The following is a 22,860-nucleotide window of genomic DNA, read 5'->3' as shown; positions in this document are numbered from 1 at the left end:
CTAAAAAACCCAATTTCACAGAAAAAGACCCTAGTGTTGGCTGGTTTAATCCTCCAGACAAACAACAATTTCTTTGCTGATCACAGGTTTTGATCAGGACCAATGCATCTCTGTATGCAGTCAAGTTAAGAATAATTATAAAAGAAAGGAAAAAATAAATATAATTGCCCAAATAATTAGGAAATTATACTGTCAAGATAGATTAATGTGGGACTGATGGCACTGTGTTAGGTTGCCAAAAATAACCCAAGTGCAATTATCTGTTAAAACAAAAAATCTACTTGGTCCACAGTTTTCTAATTTGATGTCTTTTGCTGTTTTTTAAGTATGCAATGAGTTGTTTTTTAACCACTATAGTGTGCTTTATACTTTTTATTTATTTGATTGTTTGTTTTGTTGGAGTCATTTTACATGTTCTTGTGGCTGTAATGTGATGTTATGCCGTTATGTTTTATGTTATGTTGTCATATGTGATGTGATGTTATATGTTATTTTTAGTTTAGTTTAGTTTAGTTTATTTGGATCCCCATTAGCTGTTACCAAGGCAACAGCTACTCTTCCTGGGGTCCATGTTAAATGAATACAACCAATTACACTATAACATAAATGCATACACAAATATAGTGTCATTATAAATCCTTAATCCCACCCCCACCCCACCCAGTTAAAAGACTACAAAACCTGGTACAATTCAACTAAAACCAGTTTACATCATTGGTATACACACACACACGACTGTACACAATATCCTACACTATAGAAACACACACACACACACACACAAACCCCCCAATGATACTATACTACATACTAATATTTGGCAGTTATTTGTTGTGTTGTGTTATGTTGTGTTATAGTGAGCAACATTGTGCTCTTTTATGTGACTGTGACAGTTTGTTTTGCTGCAGTGTTTTTTTTACACAACTGTGTGGTGCTTTTAGTGAGCAACACCATGCAGTGTTATTGTGTGTTTGTTTGTTTGTTTGTTTTGTTGTTTGTTGTTTGTTTTTTGTCCTTGTTCTTGTTGTGCTTTTAGCAGTCTGGTGGGCAATATTTATACAACCTCTCAAAAGCTGTGCGATATGCAGATTTTATAGTCACAAAATAACTTTTTTCTGACCCATCTTTGGCTGATATTCAGTATTGGGGAGTAACTAGTTGCATGTAATACAATATGTAATTTAATTACAAAATAAATGTCACTAATCCGTTACAATGACTGAGGAAAAATGTGTAATTAAATGACAGTTACTTATGAAAATGTTGATGATTACAAAGGGGGTTACATCTGAAGTCAGACCTTTAAGTTTTTGCTCAGGAAGAGAGTTTTTTCCTATTTTTTCACTATTTAACATGCTACTGAATATAGAAACTGCAGTTTTTAATTATTTGAAAACAATATATTTTTAAATTTGTAAATAAATCATGATGTGGGCTTAAATGGTGTCACCAATCAATCCCAATGCCAGACTTTTGACTTTTTTCATATATATATATATATATTAAACACCTGGACTTAGATTTTGGTGGTCTTAATGGGTACACTTTTGTACAGCTGAAAATAATATGTACAGCTGAAAACATTTGTTAGAAAATTAGTAATCAAATGTAATAAGTTACATTACTTTGATTAAGTAGTGTAAGTAAGAGAAATAGTTGCATTACTTATTACAATTTAAATAGGGTAATTTGTAGCCAATTACATTTCCAAACTAACCTTCGCAACCCTGCTGATATTATTATCATTGTTGTTATAATTATTATTATATTACTACATACTCTCTTATGCAGTGGTGTGTTGGGTAGGGGGATGTTCTGTGTGGGACAAGAACATACTCAACAGACTGATGAAAAGAGCTAGCTCAGTATGGCTGAACCCAGGACTCCATAGGGGTGATGGGAGAGAGGAGGGTTTTGGCCAAACTGTCCTCCATTTTATTGTTGTATACATTAGTTTTTTTCTCATATCACTATACTTTTGCTGTAGCAATGAATTTTGGCATCAATAAAGTTTTATATTATCTTATTTCATCTTGTTATTAACCTCCCCTGTGTATTTTTATTGACTCATAGCAGCCCAATGTCACATGTAAAATGTATAGCGTCGGGTTGTCTTTCTCTACTACTCTACAGTATGTGGCAGCACGTGACTTTTCACCAGGATGTGGTTGTTAACCAACACGTAAACCCTCATTATATGTGAAATATACACATACAGCGTCGTCACGACACATAGACAAATCACAGCACTCCTTTCAAACATTTGGCCAAACAACACGTAAGGCCGCCTGTGATTGGCTGAGCCGCACCAGCTGAACGTAACGTAACGCTGCTGGTGCTGTTGCTTCTTGAAGAGTCAGTTTTGAAGTCTCCGGATTTGCAGCACTTCGCAGGTTTGTGGACGCATTTTGACACTTAAAAACTCAAATATTAAGTGCGTTACTGTTGACTGATAATTATTTAAAGAGTTATTTTAGTAGTGGGGTTCCTTGACGAGCTGTTTGAATCCAGCTGCTGTTCGCTTTTTTTAATTGTTGCCTTAAAATAGACCAGAGTCAAGCCACGTTTTGTATCTTTGTTTTTCCTCCTACGTAGCTTCATCATATCTTCCTAATGATGCTCATAGTGTTCACATCGATAGCATGTCCAGTTTGCATCCTCAGAATAATGTGTTCATCACTCTTATCTGTGGCTGATGAAGCCGTGTGAACGTCCTCTTAAACTGCGTTACAATAAGAGATATGCACACCAGCATCAGCGATGCTACTGTCTCAAATGATACGTAGTGTTTTTGACACTCAAAGTTTAATCTCCATTTAATCTACATACCTGGCCTGCACGATGACGCCAGTACAGTTAGCCTCAATAAAATAAGGCCATAGCAAGTTTAAAAAGGAAAAAATGACAGTATTATCAAGAGCATGTCGTTCAGCACTCTTAAATGAGGAAGTTAGATTAGCGCTAAAACCATGCTGGTGCTTTTATTTCCTTCTCATGTATGAGCTCATAATCTAATCCAATCTAATCTCTTGAAAGGTGTCTGGGTTGATGTTAGGCTATCTATCACAGTGAACACCCCATTTGATGTTTGTCATGTTTTCAGTTTTTATGCTAAACTATGGTAATGTCTTCTTGAGACCGCTTCATATTAACTGAGCAATAAAAGAGTTGTCCCAAATGACCAAGTTGTCAATGCTTTCTGATGGACACATATGATGGAGACACTTCTTCTAAATGATCTTTTTTGACTTTTTGGAGCATTTTCTTGCATTTATTAAAGAGTTGACCATGGAGAAATGACAGGAGAGATTGAGAAGCCCCGCCTTTGTTTTTGGTATATCAGTGATTCAATTTGTTGTTACTTCTACTGATACTGACATATCTACAGATATTATCAGCCAGAGCGATTTGTTGGTGAGGCTTCAGTTTGTGTTGCTCCACAAAGATAATGTAACACATGGGGAAATTAATACTTATTAGATGGTAACTGTGATGGATTACAGGATTCAATGATCTGGAAATGAATGGAAACCAGTGGGTGCCTGAACAGTAACCTGCAGTTAATCCATAACTCTCTTAACATGCATTTAAACATACAACAGTGTATAATAGTATAAGTATATAATAGATGATTTGTAGGTGAGGAACTAAAACATACACTAACACATTTGAGTGGTTCTTCTACACCAGGGATGTCAAACATGCGGCCCGTGGGCCAGAACTGGCCCGCCATGGCTTCCAATCCGGCCCACGTTCCTTCCTGTCTTCTTTTCCTTCCTACCATCCTGTCATCTGTCCTTCCTTCCTTCCATCTTTCCTTCATCTTCTTTTCCTTTCTTCCTTTCCTTCCTAATCCCTTTTCTTTCTTTCCTTCCTTCCTTCCTTCCTTCCTTCCTTCCTTCCTTCCTCCCTTTCTTACTTGTTTCCTTCCCTCCGTCCCTCCTTCCTTCCATCTTTCCTTCATCTTCTTTTCCTTTCTTCCTTTCTTTCCTTCCTTGTCTTCTTTTCCTTTCTTCCTTTCCTTCCCTCCTTCCTTTCCTTCCTAATCCCTTTTCCTTCCTTCCTTCCATCGTTCCTTTTGTCTTTCCTTCCTTCCTTCCTTCCTTTCCTTTCTAATCCCTTTTCCTTCCTTCCTTCCTTCCGTCTTTCCTTCCTCCCTATCACCTTTCCCTTCTTTCCATCCTTGTTTCCTTCCATCCTTCCATCTTTTTATTGGTCCGGCCCACATTAGATCAAATTTGGCTGTATGTGGCTCTTGAACGAAAATGAGTTTGACACCCATGTTCTACACTGAAGCTGTAAAACAGCAGTTATTTGGACAGGCTGTCTGTTTTTGCATGTAAAAGACAGACAGACACTATATTTGTATTTTGATCAAATTTAGGAGCCTTTGCCCTATAGTGAAGTTAAAACAGATCACAACTGAACACTTTCCTTCTTTATGTAACTTTTATTGTTGGTTGATTGTATCTGTGTTTGTTGGCACTTTAAATCTATGAATGAAAGCTCTGACTGACGGAGAAATGTGTAAACGACAGCTAAAAATGAGTGGATGATGAGTGGATGTTCTTCTTCAGAGAGGATTTTAGCTTGGCACCGGAGGAGTTTTATAGCAAACTTCCTCTATCAGGAATCTGAGGAATGTGGTGTGGAGTTTTTCATTTTCCTCACCCCTCTTTTTTTTTTTTTTTTTTAGACAACATTTTTAAAAGATTAGGTAATGCGTGTTTAGCCGTGCAGTGCAGTTACACTACACTACATGGGATCACAGAAAAGTGACCGTGCAATCATGTGTTTTTCTTGCCCCTGACTTACAGGAGCAGCTTTCATTAGAGGAAACAGAAAGACACTTTGTGTTTTTGTGACTCAGAAATAGACTGCCACCCTGCCGTCACCCTGCTTCAGTCATTTGAGAGTACCAGCATCAACCCATCCTGTCTGTTTTGGGGTTGGATAGCGTGCGAAATACCAAGCTAGCTGATGTTTACACAACACTCGACGCCAGCTCTGAATTGAGGCCTTTTTTAAAAGCAGGGACTTCAGTGCTTCGGGGGTTTGATCAAGAAAACTAACCCAACCATGATGTTTCATGATGTCATAAACCGGCTAAATCGAATTTAAAACAATCATGTGAGTCAGCAAGTTGAGGATCTGGTTTAACGAGCCGGCCTCAAATGATCACGCTCCTGTATGGAGTGTTAAGAGAAGACCGAATTACTGTGAGTACTGTTTGTGCTGAATGATTTCCCCCATGTTACTTCTTGGAAAATATCAGAGAGTTACACATAAATCATCCCATTCTTGGAAAATATCATTCAGTTTTTAAAAATAATGATTAAAACAGGAGCATGATGATGGGAAGCTGGCCTCGTTTTGCTCGTTTCAGTCAACTGTGTAGTGTCCTGTTTCCTACTTCACTGACTGTAACAGACTGACTGAGCAGATGACAGGTGCTAAAACATAAGTCCATCAATCAATGTTTGACTGTTTTGATAATCGGATAACTGTCATTTTTCAAGCCAATATATTTTCTCATTCAAGTTTCTGAGTTGTGGAGTTGCAGCAGCTTTTTTGCGTTGTGTGAAGATAAACAGAATATTTTAGTTTTTCGGACACTTGATACAAAGATTTCATTGGTTCATGGTAAAGATCTGCGCTGGACTTGTGCCTTAATTCCACTCCTGCTGGAGTTCTGATCATTAACGCCCACCCCTGCAATGTGATTTAGTGTCTTCTCACTCTATTTTAATAAAGAGATGCATACTGGTGATAATGATGTTGGTGATAACATAGGGTGATTATTTCTAGTTCAGGTATGAGTAAGTACAGTTATTCTGGGGTTTTTGTTTAGTTTCTCTATGTCTTTCATTATCGTTCCTTTGTGCATCATCATTACACGCAACTGAAAACCGAGTTGACCGCACTGCCACAAAGTTTCAAAGTCCATGAATTAAATGCAGGAAATATATAATGAGTCACTTCGTATCCTGAGACCCACAGTTTATTTTTTGACCGCCTGCTCCCGTGAGATTTGTGTTGGGCCTCGACGGGCCCGCAGGATCCCAAACCCAGTGCAGTCCGCTACTTCAGTGTAGAGTGATTGGTATTTTCAGATGTTTTAGAAATGAAAGTTTTATTAATTAAAATAATTAAAAGATTAATTAAGTAAATAATCATCAGATTAATTGACGATGAAGATGATCGTATTCTTCAGTTTCTAAAAGTCACTTTAGAGGAAGAGCCAAAAGCACTTCACTTTGAGTCTTGTTTACAATAATTAGAAAATGTTTTCTGTGACCTGCTGTTAGAGGTCATGTGTCCTGATGCTGCACCACTAGCTGGTGACGATTGACCTTTGTTCCAGTTCACAAATCCCATCCTCCACCCTCCCCCCCTCTGACATTTCTCCACTTTGCCACCATGTGACCGGGGAGTGTATGTGATTCCATCGTCAAGGTCAGGACCTGCAGTCCTGAGTGTGGTTGTCTTTTGCGAGGTCAGTCTTTGTGTCCTTAAAACCTGCATGACTAGAAGAGGATGGACTCAAGTCAGGTCGGCAGGCAGAAGGAAGAAGCAGATGAAAGGTGTCACACTGAAGCCGCCTGAGCATAAACAACCATCTAGCAGCTGTCCAGCGGTAAACAGTGAGAGGCTTTCTAGTCTGCTTCTTCCTGTTCAGTAAAGGATGGATCATGTTTTGGACATCCAAACACAAAATGACACTTAATCATGGCCACTGTCAGGTTTTCTAGACGATCTTCGTTACGATATCTTATCTTTAGGCGTCGACTCGTTTTTCCTCGTATAAAAACAACTTTCAGTAGTCATGTCATAACAAGAAATGTGTCAAGTGTGTAAATGGATTCATGCACTTATTGACTCATCCTGCTATTTACATTTCCTCCCTTGTGATGTGCCGGACTATTTGTAAAACTGTTGAATTATCAATGAGTTATTGGCAGTAACTGACCAACAGCAGCAACAGGATCCAATAAGTCAATAACTCATGAATTTCACATGTCAACATTTTGCATTTTTAGATCAAAATCTATAGTGAGTGTGCATCGTCTGGTCTGAAAATGAGGAAGCTGCAGTCAAGTTTGAAGAATTTGAGAGTTTAGACTGCACGGGCATGTTGTAATGTGTCTGGGTTGTTTTTTTTACCCGTCATGCAGAAGTCTGGTACCACATTTTTGGTTTCAAGTCTACAAAAGAAGTCCTGTTCCTTTTTTTTTAATGAAACAATCATTGAGGCTCATCATGGAAGAGGAGTATTGGAAGAGTATTGCTCATTTTCTCATTAAATTATTTCATGATTTTACAAGAGAAACACTTTCCCATTATTACACAAAATCTTGTTAAAGCAAGACACATTTCTTTTTATAACATGATAGGTTGTCTTTACAAAAGGAAACTTCCAGATCTACGCCTGGTTTATATGATTTTATTATGTTTATTTTGTTAATCCATGCCTTAATATTCTCAGATTATCATCCCATCAGACAAAGAAAAGCAACAGATCATCCTCAGAGATGAGAGGCTGTGACCAGACGTTGTTGATAAATGACTGAAACAATATCCATTATCAAAGTATTTGCCTTTTGAATTTTCTGTCAGTCGATTAATCCTCTAATCGGTTCAGCTCCGCGTGACATACTGTGTGTCATATTAGGCAGATCCAGAGAAAGTCGCTCCCCAGATTTGTAAGTCGCCGTCTTGTGAAAATGGGATTACGTACTGTGTGTTTAAAGGCTCTGTGTGCTAATCCTTCAGTGATAAGGTCATAATAATGAGCTTAAATCAGTTGACCTAATGCTCAACATCCTCTCTCAGTGCACTGGTCTACAAGGAGGACCGTCAGAATTCTGAGCATTTCAAGTGTGTGTGTGTGTGTGTGTGTGTGTGTGTGTGTGTGTGTGTGAGAGAGAGAGACACTTCCTGGCTGCGGTTTGGGACTACTCTTTATTGAAAATGCAGCTGTAGTCTCCTCTTGAGCTTCAGGGAACTAGTCTTGATGTTCTGTTATGTGTCAGATGAGCCAGCTGCCCCCCTCTCCTCCTCCACCCCCTCCACCCTTTTTTTCCAGTGTCTTGTGTTTGCTAGGGTGTGGGGTGACTAGTGAGCTGGCTCTGCCATTGGCTTGTCATTCTCTCAGGCCAAGTATGGAGAGTGGAGGTAGTGTTTAGAGGGTGGTGGTGGGGGCGTTGGAGTACCTTTTGCCTCCAACGACTGTCAGCCAAGCATGACACCAATGGCATGTGCCTGCTGTTGGTCAACTGACATAAAGACACACACACACACATACACAGACATCGAGGGCTGCAGCTAAAACCTGTTATCCTGTTCATATCAATCAGATTTTTCATTCGATTGATTGTTTAGTCTGTTAAAATGTATATTTTGAATGATGACAAAAACATATTTTCAAAGATCAAAATCATGTATTACAGTTTCTACATTAGAAAGTAAGAAAAGTCAATTTGCAATGATATCAGACAAAAGTGAGCATGTCCTGATGTTTCTAAAAGTAGCTAATGTGTTATTTAATATATGACTTCAATGATTTATGTCAAATTTTCTTTGACTTGTTTCAATGTGGACTGGTGGTATGATAACATATCATGATTTATCAGGTGTTTAATTCACTTGATGAACCAAGAACTTAAATTCATGCCAGATTATTGTATCCAGAAACTACTAAATCATGATCAATAATCATGACTTAACTTGCATATCGTGAGAGAGGGTTTCATCTGTGTGTTGATCTGTTTCATTATTGTAATACATCTTTCTGATACAAACAATCTTGTTTTGCTATAGTCACAGCTCAATCTAAAACTTAAAAGTATTTACCCTGTCCTTGCTTTAGCTGACAGTGCCAGCAGGAAATGTAAAAATCCATGTGTGAAATATTAGTGTCAACATCAATATTGTCCACAGTTCTCACTTGTCTCGTGAAGTGTAAAATACCTAAAAATGAGGCGCATGTTCCCTCAGCAAACACTCCATGTCAATATTAGTACAGGGGAATACATCAACTTTCCTGTATTTGCGGTGTAATTCTGTTTTAATCATTTGGACGCTAACAAGCAACACAAGAATTGCACACACAGAGCGCTCGGATAAAGTTTGATAAGGTATCAATGATTCAATCAATGTTACTGAAAATACTAAAATCTCTCAGTTCAGTTGGATCATTCTGAATCAGTCTTTACAGTCCTGATTAAATTCCCATCCGCTGTTGCACAGAAACATGAACAGCTGTCATCTGGTTGTTGTCCACTTGTTCCTTTGTTGGATAAATCAGTCTTAGCAGCTAGATACTGTTTGAAATGAGATAAAAGCAACGGCCTATCTTATGCTTTAACATCAAGCTGCTATTTGAATTACGCTCCAGTTAGAGGCTCTCAGTGACGCCTGCCTCATGCGTCTGTGTTTCTGTTTGGAAGGGGCGTGTTTCTGCTATTCATAGTTGTGAGAACCTCAGAGGTCTATTAGAAGTCACGGCGTGTCCCTTCTAATAGCAACTTCTGCGACCAAGGGCCTTAAACATAAACTACACCGCTCCTCTTCTGGACGGAGCTCCTACATCTGGTTTTAAACACATTGTGCGGCTGTGAGTACACCTGATTTAATTTTGTCTTAACCCTCAATGCTGAACTTTTACAACATCAAAATACATTTCGCTGGGTTTAAAATCATCCTGGAGCTGACTTAGCAGTGATCCCTACTCGCCTTTCATTGAAGTTAATGGCGACACCTGCGAGACTAAGTGCTACATTTGTGAGATTTAATTTAGATATCTCTCTGAAGGGGATAAATAGAAACATAATGCTGACACTTTTCTGAGTGATGCTCTAAAGGAAGAATTAGGGATTGTCATTGATTTCATTTCAACACTTTCATTAAGTTACTGCACTTAGAGTATGATTGCTGTATAATCTCCACGTCATTTTAAGAAGAAAAAAACTTGTATGGCAGCTTTTATAAAGTACTTTTGCCCCACTTGGCACCAATCCCATTTGTCATGGGCTCGGTGTTAATAATAGAAGTAGGTTATAAGTCAATTGTTACCTCTGTGGTGGTTATTCACTTGTTCATTTACTTAGAGGGCTGTCACCTTCCTCTCTGAGGGTCAAATTAATTCAATATATATATTTGTATTTTACATTAAAATGTAATTAGAATACAGTTCTGGTTAGAGTAGTAGAGTAGCAACATATATTTTAGGGAGTTTGAGGTTCGTGCTTTCAGCCCAGTGATCTCATTTCTGAAGCATCCTGACCGCTAAGCTTCCCTTCCCTTCAAATATGAGGGGTGTATTGTTTGGCGCCGAGTGGACAGTGGCTGTGGGTTGGTCTTTTATATCTCTGCGGAGGCTTGTGATTTTGAAAATGTGCGGCCAGTCATATTTCCTTCCTGTGTCTTTGTTTTCCGAGTGCACAGCTGTTAGGATAGGTTAGCACATCTACATTTTTTTTAAATAAAGCATTTATCAAAATGCAGGAAAAAAAAGAGCATAGCAGATGTAAAAATGCAGTTTTTTCAGCAACATATTTCTGAACTGCTTGAATTTGTGTTTTGCGTGTATTTTTGATTGATCTTCATCTCTTTTTGTAGTTTTATTGATTATATAGCTTATTCAATATCTCTAAAAATAGAGGTTGCAGTCGATAAAAATGTTCTCGTCTCATTCAAGGTCTTAAATTTCTTCTTTTTAAACGTTTTATTACAGCAAGTAGTTGCTCTGATTCACCTTATATGATCATCTTTATTTGTATATCACTTATTTAATGGCGTCTTTAATGATACTTTATATTGACTACTTTAAAAAGATAAAAATAAAACAACAGTAGCTGAACATAAAATGGGAAACACAAATAAAGATTTCTGACCACACATATTGATAGTTAAATAGTGTATTAAATATTAGATCTTTACAGCTAAGATTTCTGCAGTGAGGGGGGGCAAATTTAACTACTTCAAATGTGTTGTTAATATAAAAATAAAAAAAAGACTCCATATCTGTGAGGCAGATCTAATAATCGCCCGAGCCAAATAATCCAGCACAGTAAGTCTGAAGTGATGGATCATCTCTGACTTCACAAGGCTGAACACTGCTGCTGCTGTTGCTGCTGCTGCTGCATCACCCTGCTCTGTGTGATTCAACCAGGATCTGTCCTTGAAGCTTTATTTGGATTTATTCTGTATGTTTCTGATACCATTACATCACTGCACCAGAAACATGTGCTCATATCAAAGCTGTGTTATACTAAAATCTGCTTTCTGTCAGATACCCAAGAAGAAATAGAAGGCGTAGAAAGGAAATATCACATTTGTTTGATCCAAATTGTTTCTTTGTTGTGGTTTTTAGTTTGAGCAGCTGTTGGTTGCCATAAATATTAGATTTTAACAGTTTAGAAAAGTAAAATTGGTGATCCTGGTGCCCTAATGGTTAAGCCACGTACCATATAACTGCAACATATATATCTGATTCAGCTCTCCACTCTTTGTGTTTATTGTCTGAACATTCAGTGCTGACCTCAAAAATGAATACAAAAAACAAATCTGTACTAATATAAAAAAGAAAAGAAAAATCTAACAACATAAAGTATTGCAAGCATTTGTTCAAATGTAGACAAAGACATAGTAAAAGGTATTTAACTTTAAGCATGCCCTCTTGTTATGTAATGGTGTAAAACAATAGACCCATTCATAAAAAGATAAAATACTACTTTCTGCTGCATCACCATATCCTGTAGTACAGACATAACCAGAAAGACCCTTCACCAGGAAGATCATTTCCTTTTGAAACAATGAGAAATGTTTTTAATGGCATGAAACACTAAAAAGAGTTCCAGAACAAATGATAATACAGGCTTGAATCCAGTCAGGAGAATAAGTGCAGAATCAGGACTGAACATTTCCTAATTGAATGTTCCCCTCTCTGTTTTCCTGCAGGGTCAGTGCACAACAGCCATGCAGGCTCAGGAAGTCCTGAGACAGCTGCGGATTCCCGAGCTGGATGAAGTCCGGCAGTATTTGCGCGGATTGCCCACCAATGCGCTCATGGGCATGGGTGCCTTCGCTGCCCTCACCACCTACTGGTTCGCCAGCCGGCCAAAAGCCCTCAAGCCACCTTGTGACCTTGGCGCACAGTCAGTGGAAATACCAGTAAGGGATCTTGTTTCTTGTCCTTTCTTTTCCAGTTATACTCTGTGGAGTGTGTATTTTTATGGCATTGAATTTCTTTTTCAAACTTTTATGAGTTACAGTGATATTTAAAAAAAGAAACAGGAGAGATTCTTTCCTGCACAATAGATCCTACAACTTTGGAAAAAATGATCCAACGACTGGAATGCAAAACAAAGTGAGACAGCAGGCCTCATTCAGCAGGAATGTTAATGGGATCCCCTCCAGCAGCTTTAATCACAGCTGACCTCGTTGCAGCTCTGCAAATTACAAGCCCTCATTTCCTCACTCCTTGTCACATTTGAAGTGATAAAAGGTTTATCTCAGACTAGTTAAAGCTGGCTCTGCTGGTGAAGTGGAAATAATCACTACAGCGTCATAATAACGAGGCTGTAGTGAGTATTATAAATATGTCATTGTCTAAACACTGAGACACACTATACAGTCATTTTGTAACAGCAACAATTTGAGATCAGGAAGATTTATGATAGTCATGCTGCTACAGTGCTGTGTGTGTTTGTTAATAAAAGACTGGAATTTCCCTCAGATGACCCCAATTTGCAATATTATGATTATATTAGAGCCCATAATAAAGTAGCATAGTCCTTAAATATTTCACTTGGTAGACTGTAACATCTGCACAGTTGCATACATTTTACACATCTGTGTTAAAATGAGTTAACTGTATACTGTTGTATGAATATTTCAGCACTATCCACAACTGCTGCTTTGTATTGGGCACTGACTTCCAAACAGGAGTACCTCTGCTGTTGTCAGGCTGTACATGGATTATGGAGCAGCTCATTCATTCATTCATTCATTCATTCATCAGTCCATTCATTTTCTTTACTGCTTATCCTCTAGACTCTAGAGGGTTGTGGGGGAGCTGGAGCCAATCTCAGCTTACATTGGGAAAGAGGCGTGGCACACCTTAGTTAGTCAATCACAGAGTTAACACAATAGAGACAGACAACAATTCACACTCACATTCACACCTACAAACGATTTAGATCCACCACGTAACCTAAGCTGCATGTTTTTGGTCTGTGGGAGGAAGCCAAAGCCCCCCGGAGAAAACCCACACAAAGAGAACATGAAGACTCCACACAGAAGGGCCCCAAGTTCAAACCCAGAACCCTCTTGCTGTGTACTAAACATTGATTATACAAGTTCATTATTAGGGCTGAATGTCCAATAATAAAGTTTGGGATCTGCTAGTATACAGGATTCATGTTGTCAGAAACCCGTTCCTCCTGAGCACAGGCGTACCACACAATAAACTGAAAATCTTCCAACATTTGTTCAGTTGTTCAGTCTTTTGAACAGCTGACGGTTGCAGACGATCAGAGAAACATAACGCGTCATCATGTAGAGGTGTGGAAGATTCAGCCAGCGCCAGTCATAACATTCATGTTGTTTTCTTTTAGGGTGAAGAACGTATCAGAAGGTCCATACTAAACAACAGCGATGAGCCCATGACACACTTCTATGATGATGGACGCACGATGTACGAGGTGTTTCTACGAGGGCTCCGAGTATCAAGTGAGTGCGGCTCTCTGTAGTACGTGATTTATTTTTTTTTACAATGCTTCCAGTGTGAGAAGATGTAACTTTCTAACTTTCTCTCACAGATGATGGACCCTGTTTAGGATCAAGAAAACCAAACCAACCTTACGAGTGGCAGTCATACCGACAGGTGAGATGTGGATTACGAGACATGAAAAAATCTATTTTTAACAACATGATCACCTGAGTCACTTGTCTGTTTTTGTTTTGTTTTGCTTTGCACAGGTGGCAGACAGGGCAGAGCACATTGGCTCTGCTCTACTTCACAGAGGACACTCGCACACAGGAGACAAGTTCGTTGGCATCTTTTCCCAGAACAGACCAGAGGTTAAACAAATGCATTATTGCATTTTGTTAAATTTATAGATATTTTTCTAATTCCTGTCTTTTTCTCATCAGCCTCTGCACTTCTGTTGCACGGTTGCTTAAGCAAAGATATATTAGTCCTACATTGTTGTCCAAATGTCAGTGTCAACTAAGGGCGCACTAGGCAATCGTACCGTGCCCAAACACGTTTGCCCCCTAAAGTCCGGATTATTTGGCTAGTGTGAGTGCAAGTGTACCGTGCTTGAGTACAGTACACTTCACTGGCCCAGTACAGTTGGAAGAGGTGTGCTTGAGCCCGGTACACTTGGTCACGCATGCGCACTAGGGTTTCATATTTTTCCTGAAAATAAGACGATATTGTGCAAAAGTTTTAGGTACTAAAAAGTAAAGTGCAGATGCTTATAAAATGTTGCTATAAATTGTTTTTGTTTATTAATTAACTAGACTGAGACCATGATGTTGAGATCAGGGCTCTATAGGGGGCAGACTCATTCTTCTTCTTGTTGCTGAAGATAGTTCTTTGTGGCTCTGGCTCTATCTTTGTGATTGTTGTCATCAGACCAGACGCCATCCTGATGGTATTGTATTATAGATAAGAATCTAAACATCATAAGTGCCTTTTGCACCATACAGGATAAAACCTGTTTCCTGCTTGCGTTTTTCAGTGGTTCCAAAAGAAAAAGTGAAACTAAATTGCAGTTCATTGTGATCATCGTATACCACAACATGTTATGGCCCTCTATTCAGAATAATGTAATCTATTGCACTTCTCCCCTAATGTGTCAATAGATTGAAACAAATCATAAAAATGTAATTTGTTTAAACCTCTAGTAACCTGGCAGTTTACAGTGATGAATCTATTCAATTAAAAGTGAGGGGACAGTGTTATTGTGATTCTTCTTGCTGCACATCTATTGAAACAACACATTTTTGTCAGTGTGTTTGTATAAATGAAGCATTGCCACAAGTTTGGAAAAATAATGAGCAGTCGGTTTGCCATTTGAGTTGGCATTTAGTCTTCAGCACAGTATCTTCAGCATTATTAGTGCAAGTAAAATAAAAATAGTGGTCAGTTATTCAGTGTAAAATGTTCTAAAGATTATTATCTGGAATGTGTTGATGACTAAACTCAAAATTGCAGTATTTGGATATTTGTTATAAACTATAAATTGGTGTTTGTGCATGTTTTTGTTATAGATTCACGTCTAGGCTAAGACAGCATTGGTACAATAGCTTGTATTACTTATAATATGCATATTTTTTGTATTCTTACTGAATCTCTCTTTTATACTATTTTTTTACTGTATGTTGTGTTATATGGACCTGAGTCTGCAATAAAGTGTATCATTATTATTATTTGATCTTTCAGTGGACCACTTCAGAGCTGGCTTGTTACACATATTCCCTCGTGGCAGTTCCGCTGTATGACACACTTGGCACAGAGGCCATCTCCTACATAATTGACAAAGGTACACAAAAGAGCACCTTCACACACTAATCTCACACCATCTTCTACGCTATCGCAGTTTTAGATAAAGGACACTGATATTGGCACAAACTAAGTGGTTAATTTGTTGCGGTGTGTTTTTTCAGCCGCCATCTCATCAGTGATCTGTGACGTACCCGAAAAGGCTCAAATGATTCTGGAGTGCGTAGGTAGAAAAGGGCGAACAGTGAAGACAATTGTGGTAATGGAGGCCTTCGACAGTGACCTGGTGACTCGCGGAAAGGAGTGTGGTGTTGATATACTGAGTCTGAAGGAGTTTGAGGTGAGAGTAACACCCTTAAAGATTTTATTCAAGTGAGGTGTTCAAACATGTTTTTACAGTTCTACTACATTATAATTCCTTCGGTGCTTTTTATACAACATGCATCGACTCGTTTGATCGAGCAACCATCAGCAAATGATCCGAAAAATGAACTGAACCTGCAGTTGTTGCTGTATGAGTCACTCTGCCCTTCAGCTATGTCTGATTAGATCTGGATGGAAATTAGGTGGTGTGTGTTTGAAAGCGTAGTTGTTATCAGCACTTCCTGAAGAGGCAAACTTTATCTCATTGTATATTTTGTATTTTTTTTCTCCAGGCCTTAGGTAAAGCAAACCGCAAGAAACCAGTGGTGAGTAGAAATAGCACACTTTGTTTGACCTTTGGCATAAAAACAGGCCCCCTTCAGCTTCATTTATCATTTATCATTTATCATTATCATTATCATTATCATTTATTTGCAACCAGTAGGATTCTGTCAAAGGAAAACATAAATCTGGCATTATGTACATTTTAAGGCAACAGCAATTCAGGCTTCATATGCTTTAATGTACATCTGTGATCTGATTACAGCCTCCTACACCAGATGACCTTGCACTTATCTGCTTTACATCTGGAACCACAGGTAAGTACTGAAATGATTGCAGCTTTAATGTTTTGTTTTAATGTTATTTGTTGTTATGTTTTTTGTACTATCATTATCATAATTTTCCTTTCAGGAAACCCAAAAGGTGCAATGCTTACTCATGGAAATGTCATCTCCAACACTGCAGCTTTCATTAGAGTAACACAGGTAAACAAACACAACAGCTAAACTTGATACAGTTCCAGTCTTGACATAAACTTCATTGTTTAATAATGTATATTTGATTCTTTCCCTCTTGCTTTAAGACAGATACTTCTGTTTCTGTCTTCAAACAAATATATTTTATTAGACTTTTTATTCACTAATATAAGGGTGTAATGTCCACTGGTGTCACGGGCTGCTCACTATTCAAAATCCTTGTTTTCTCTTTCAACTCTTAAGGTCTAATTTAATCATTAAGAAAATTAAACATCTCACTTAGTAGTTGTCACTATATCCAGATGAGATAAGGAAGGAGTTGGAAAAAATGTTGATACACTCCTATCATCAAATATCAACCAAGTTTTGGTTCACAAAGGGAACCTTGAATGTCTGTATAGGATTTAATAGTGATTCAAGAGTTATCAAGATATTTCAGTCTTGACCAAAGTGGCGGGCCAATCGACTGACATTGCCATCCCCAGAGCCACACTGCTGGCATGACGGGAGGAAAAAAATCTATGTTTTTATTTCTCCAAAAAGACGAAAGAATTGAACATTGAAGATAAGACAAAAAGTTCTTTGGGATAAAGATGCAAAGACAGTATTCTATCAAAGCTATTTACACAGGACATTTCAACTTTGTTAAACTACAAATATTACAGAAAGCACAAAAATAATAAGGATTTGATGTTTGGTAGATAAATGTTAATGGTATATAAATTAAACATATATTACATCTGGATCAAATAAAATCAGAGCATTTAACTGTAAGCCTATAATCTAAAATCCTTGTGTGACCCAGGTTGACCCTCCTTGTCTTCCTTTATTTTCCTGTTCTTCCTCTTACATCTCTACTTCCTCTGTGTACGACATCCAGGGCTTATTGAAGCCCAGCACTAAAGATGTGCTCATCTCCTTCCTCCCTTTGGCCCATATGTTTGAGAGGGTGGTGGAGGTACAGTACGCCATGCTTGACCTGCATACGCGCATGTGTTTTGTGTGTCCTTTGCAGGTACACTGCATGCTGAGTCTTCATGACATTCATGTATCCTATCTCCCCCTAGCTCATATGTTTGAGAGGGTTGTGCAGGTATGTCTTGGGTTTGTTTACCATTGTATCATGAAATCATAAGTGGAGTTTAAAGTCTAAAGAGTTAAAGGATCACTGTCAGAATAGTTGAGAAGCAAGTAGTGCCAGGTCTCTTATGGCTTTATTTGACTGCTTATAGTTGTGTCTGTGGTTCTTTTAAATGAATTAGTAAAGTTTTAAATCCATATTATATGATATTTTTTACATAGTGGTACATAATAGCAATTTTCTTGATACTTTTACACACTTATGACTGGGTATAGATTAGAATATCAATATTTTTTGAGCATCGACTGAAATATGTGTCCATACCACAACGTATAGAAAACTCTGTTTACATACTCTTTGATCAGATATCTCAATTTAAATGATAATAAATTGTGCTTTGTATGAAAGACAAAACTAAATGCAGATTCTGGTGAAGTTTGGCTCATTTTGTTAATTTCTTTAAGGGTTTTATGGGAAAAAACGTGTTTATAATCCTCAAAAAAGTAGCACTGTGGTATCTACTGGAGCGCAACTATAATATCAGTGCAGGTGCCAAAATTAAGCTTTAAATGAAGTGAGTGAATATGTGTGTGGTGTTATGAAACTATAACACGCATGCTTGTGTCCTCCTTTATCTGCTTTTATTAATTTGTCCAAGAATGTTTACTTTCAAGGTAACACAGCAGAGCAGACAGCTGCTTCTCAATATGAAAAATATGGCAGAATGTTTGAATAACAAGCATTGAATGTGTGTGAACAAAATCTCCACAACAGTGCCACCATGTGGCTAAAATACTGCCTTGCAGAGTAATTAATAAGCAGCTCTATTTCCATCAGGGTGTCATCCTCATCCACGGGGCTCGTATCGGATATTTCCAAGGAGACATTCGGCTTTTGATGGATGATTTGAAGACGTTGCAGCCAACAGTGTTCCCGGTGGTCCCGCGTCTCCTTAATCGCATGTTTGATAAGGTCAGACTAAAATCTGGTCATGTTGTCCATTGACACAGACACTTTGTGAGGCCAATAAAAAATGTTTAAAGGTGCTTTACATTCACTATTTTGACATTAATTATGGTATTAATGGTCAGCAGTTGCCTACTTTTGTGATGATCCTTTGATGCTTGTACAATAAAGGTTTTCCATTTCTCTACAGGTGTTTGGTCAAGCCAACACGCCGCTGAAGAGATGGCTGCTTGAGTTTGCTTTTAGGAGGAAGGAGGCAGAGCTTCGTAGCGGTGTGATCAGAAGAGATAGCATGTGGGACAAACTCATCTTCAAAAAAGTGCAGGTAACACTGACATGATCCTTAAAAGGTTTGGCTCCATTCTAAAACTTACTATACTATAGTGTATCTACTATAAGGTTTCAAGAAACTACTCATTTAATTACAAGTTTATGACTATGGCACAATATATGCATTTAAGTTGCAATTACAACTGAAAAACAAAATTGGATTTTTCCAAAAGCTCTGATATGTCCAACTTGGCACTTCATAATATGGAAGAGCCACAAAACAAATAAGACACACCACATCAGCCAAAGTCTGTCGTACAAGGAAATGAAACCTACATTCAGTGGACATGGTGTTAAATTGTCAATGCAAAGTATTTTTAACCCTCACTCGACAAACATTGTTATACACCCAACCATCTTGAATTGTCTTCCTGTTTATTTCACACTCTGCAGGCCGGTCTGGGTGGACGTGTGAGGCTCATGATTACAGGCGCAGCACCCGTGTCCCCAACTATCCTGACATTCCTACGAGCTGCTCTGGGCTGTCAGGTGACCAAAATACTGACGTCACTCTTTTCCAACTAGGCATTTTAATCAGTAGCTTTTACATTTTTAATACAAATGTCACTAAAATCTGCCCTGCACTCCACAGTTTTATGAAGGTTACGGCCAGACTGAATGCACAGCTGGGTGCTCCATGTCTATGCCTGGAGACTGGACAGCAGGTAAAATTTTATTCTTCATTCTGATGTGTTGTAGGCAATAAGTGCAATGTACACAATTACGTCTGTTCTAGTAGAAATATTCAGAAAGAGAGAATGTGACGCTACACGTTGAAGACTGCTTGGATAATAATATTAAAATACTCTGTGTGTGTGTCCAGGCCACGTCGGGCCTCCTCTGCCCTGCAACAGTATCAAACTGGTGGATGTGGCAGAAATGAATTACCTGGCAGCCAACGGAGAGGGAGAGGTGAGGAGTGCTGCTTAAGTGGCAATCAAATACAAACCCACTTTTTACGTGACTTTTTATTTTGCAAACAGAAATATTTAGACTTTCCATTTAACTTATCATCAACAATTGCCCTGCAAAGACCAAAAACTAAATTTAAATATACCGGTGCTACCATACAACTTCACTTGGGTCCAAAAACTATTAAAAGCATGCTACAGAACCATGTTGCAGAGCAAAATAAAGCAGGCAGATAAAATCATAAAATATCAAATAAAAATGTGCAATATTGAATGAGAAAATACCAGAAAAATAAAGTTCTGTAAATCTATTTTTTTTCTTTCTATCTCTCTCACCAGGTGTGTGTCAAAGGACCAAATGTATTTCAGGGATACCTGGATGACCCTGATAGGACAGCTGAGGCAATAGACAAGGATGGATGGCTGCACACAGGGGACGTTGGGAAATGGCTTCCTGTAAGCATAATGGGCTGAGTGGCCCTGATGATCTCTGATTATTGTACTGAACACATGATGTCAAGTGGCTTCAAATCACTGTGTTTCCCATCTGGTTCTTTGCAGAACGGCACTCTGAAGGTCATCGACAGAAAGAAACACATTTTCAAGCTGGCACAAGGAGAATACATCGCCCCCGAGAAAATAGAAACAGTCTATAATCGTAGTGATCCAGTGGCTCAGATATTTGTTCATGGTGATAGCTTACAGGTGAGTAATTCAGTCTTAATCAGTCTCACTTTTCTTTGTTTTTTCATCATTTGTATCTACACTGACATTTGTTTGATCTTCATGTTATGTGTTGTTGTATTTTAAAGGCATGTCTGGTGGGAGTCGTGGTACCCGATCCTGACTTTTTACCGATTTGGGCCAAGAACAAAGGCATTCAAGGATCCTACTCTGATCTGTGCAATAACAAGGTGAGATCTGTTACAGTAGAAGTCCAAAAAAAAAAAAAGATGCAGCCTAACTTTCTATGCATGCTAACATTTTTCTGACTGTTTCTAGGATGTGAAGACTGCCATTCTGGAGGACATCCTGAGGTTAGGCAGAGAAGCAGGACTCAAGTCTTTTGAACAGGTAATTGTTACCATATTTCAGTTTAATGCATCAAAATACCATCAAGTTTTTTTCACTCTGATTCATCTACTGCATCACTAGAAACCTTTTTAAAGTGCAACATATTTGATTCAGTAATCATTTCTTCATTTTCTTCAAAGTAGAGATGAAATAATTTATAGAAACTAGATCACCAGCTAACAAAAAGAAGGGTTTTTAACTGGAAAGACGTCACATTAAGTTTTTGAAAATTGTGGTACAGACCATTTTCTGCTATTGTCAACAAATCTCAAATAACGAGTCTGTGTCGGACACCTCCATCGTTGCCCAAAAGCTACTAAACACACATTAATTAGCCACATTATTGCACCTGCTGACGTGTTTCTTCACTCTGGAGGCTACGGGAGTTTTAGTATCGGTTCCAAAGACTAATCACAGCGATCATGAGATTTGTTGACCATAAGAAAAATATATGAAAGTCTAGTCTTATGCTTTAATAAGGAACATATCAAATGGATTAATCAGTAATGAAGTAGTTGTTCTTTCTGTCATTCATTCATTCTCTGTTCTCCCTCTACAGGTGAGAGACATCGCGTTACATCCTGAGATGTTTTCTGTCCAGAATGGCCTGCTGACCCCCACCCTGAAAGCCAAGAGGAATGAGCTCCGGAGCTGCTTCAGAGAGCAGATTGATGAACTTTATGCCAAAATCAAGATGTGAGCTGGGAAGGTGACAATCATGTAGAGCACACAGCCAGAACCAAATAGTTAACTGAAGAGGACATCGTCCCCCCTCCCGACTCTCTGCCAATGACACGTTTGTAGAGACTGTTTTTGAACAAACTGTGTAACAAATCTCAGTTCTGACTTCATCTTGTTATTGTACCACTAGATTTTCCCTTCAGAACATGTCGTGTTCATGTTGCTGGTATTATTTATTCAAGGATAAAGATAAAAACATGCAAAGGGGAGATGTGACTTGCTTATGCCTTAAATGCCAAAAACCTACTACTTCATGGTCAGAAACGTCCGGCCTCTGAACACATTTCTGATTATTTTTCCATTCTTGGGAGCTGGGAGATTTTAAACATGCTTTTCCAACAGTGACACATATTAACTATTTATATATCAGACTAATGTTTTGGTAATCTATTTAAGCTGATATTTAATGTAATCATAACACCTGTAAATAGTGTATTTACTGAGAAGTTATGTGTGTATCTTGTGTATTCTGTGTTATTAATTCCCTGCATTCCCATGTTTCAGGACAGGACGGCCAATGAGCCTGTTTAAGAACACAATGTAGTGAGCAGCCTGTTGGGAACCATGTTGTCTGACAGATTTTATGTCTCTTTTTTTTGGTGGGCTTTTGGGGTTTTCTTCTGTTAACAATGCATGGGAAATATTGAATGTTACTACGTGTTTCTTCTCTTAGACGTCTTTTCAATTTTCAGTGCCACAGGCTGCAGGATGAAACTGCACACTGCCATTTGTGTGATGAACAAGTAATCAGCATAAATATCTGCCAACGATGATATCACAGTTAATTTTAAGAAGTCACTGATGGTCAATAATGCTGCAGATTTGTGTTAAACGGAGCAGCATTTCAGCTGTTGGACAAAAAAAACGTTTGTTGTTAATTCAGATGTTTGGGCTGAATTATGATCGATGTGCACATGTAATCATGTTGAGGCCTCCTTAACAGCTAAAGCCATATTGTTCGAGTTTTTTTAAGGAAACTTACAGTAAGAAAAGGGCAAAGGTGCAGTTTTGTGCTGGAGTATCTATATTTGTCGACTGTACCAAATAAACATTTTCTTCAGACGCTGTGCCGTAAAATTAATATATGTTGTTGTGGTTGATATTAACAATGGTTCGATAAAA

The 22,860-nt window shown here is 38.3% G+C and overlaps 1 protein-coding gene across 2 annotated transcripts; it reads left to right on the top strand.

The window, feature by feature from the left end:
* The first annotated feature begins 2,314 nt into the window (after window positions 1-2,314).
* On the top strand, window positions 2,315-22,804 carry acsl1a (acyl-CoA synthetase long chain family member 1a). 2 transcript variants are annotated; one of them, XM_053333961.1, is made up of 21 exons: window positions 2,315-2,393; window positions 11,962-12,174; window positions 13,620-13,734; window positions 13,824-13,888; window positions 13,984-14,085; window positions 15,455-15,554; window positions 15,679-15,854; window positions 16,171-16,203; window positions 16,425-16,476; window positions 16,571-16,644; window positions 17,651-17,728; window positions 18,554-18,688; window positions 18,873-19,007; window positions 19,406-19,501; window positions 19,605-19,677; window positions 19,836-19,924; window positions 20,263-20,379; window positions 20,485-20,628; window positions 20,736-20,837; window positions 20,926-20,997; window positions 21,557-22,804. In XM_053333961.1, the coding sequence occupies exons 2-21, from the start codon at window positions 11,980-11,982 to the stop codon at window positions 21,695-21,697; spliced, it is 2,094 nt and encodes a 697-aa protein (XP_053189936.1). In that variant the 5' UTR covers window positions 2,315-2,393; window positions 11,962-11,979; the 3' UTR covers window positions 21,698-22,804. The 2 variants fall into 2 exon arrangements, with proteins under 2 accessions (XP_053189936.1, XP_053189929.1); XM_053333954.1 differs by lacking the exon at window positions 2,315-2,393 and adding an exon at window positions 9,527-9,616.
* The last annotated feature ends 56 nt before the right edge of the window (window positions 22,805-22,860 follow it).

This window comes from Scomber japonicus, chromosome 2 (assembly GCF_027409825.1).
Source record: "Scomber japonicus isolate fScoJap1 chromosome 2, fScoJap1.pri, whole genome shotgun sequence".
In the NCBI taxonomy this organism is placed as follows: domain Eukaryota; kingdom Metazoa; phylum Chordata; class Actinopteri; order Scombriformes; family Scombridae; genus Scomber; species Scomber japonicus.
The sequence above is the reverse complement of the archived record's forward strand: the minus strand, read 5'-3'. Positions and strand labels throughout refer to the sequence as shown.

Excerpts from the sequence above, each read along its gene's own strand:
- acsl1a (XM_053333961.1), top strand. The coding sequence starts at position 11,980 with ATGCAGGCTCAGGAAGTCCTGAGACAGCTGCGGATTCCCGAGCTGGAT. Across the intron at positions 16,477-16,570 it reads CTTTACATCTGGAACCACAG|GAAACCCAAAAGGTGCAATG; the intron begins GTAAGTACTGAA and ends TTTTCCTTTCAG. Across the intron at positions 19,008-19,405 it reads TCATCTTCAAAAAAGTGCAG|GCCGGTCTGGGTGGACGTGT; the intron begins GTAACACTGACA and ends CACACTCTGCAG.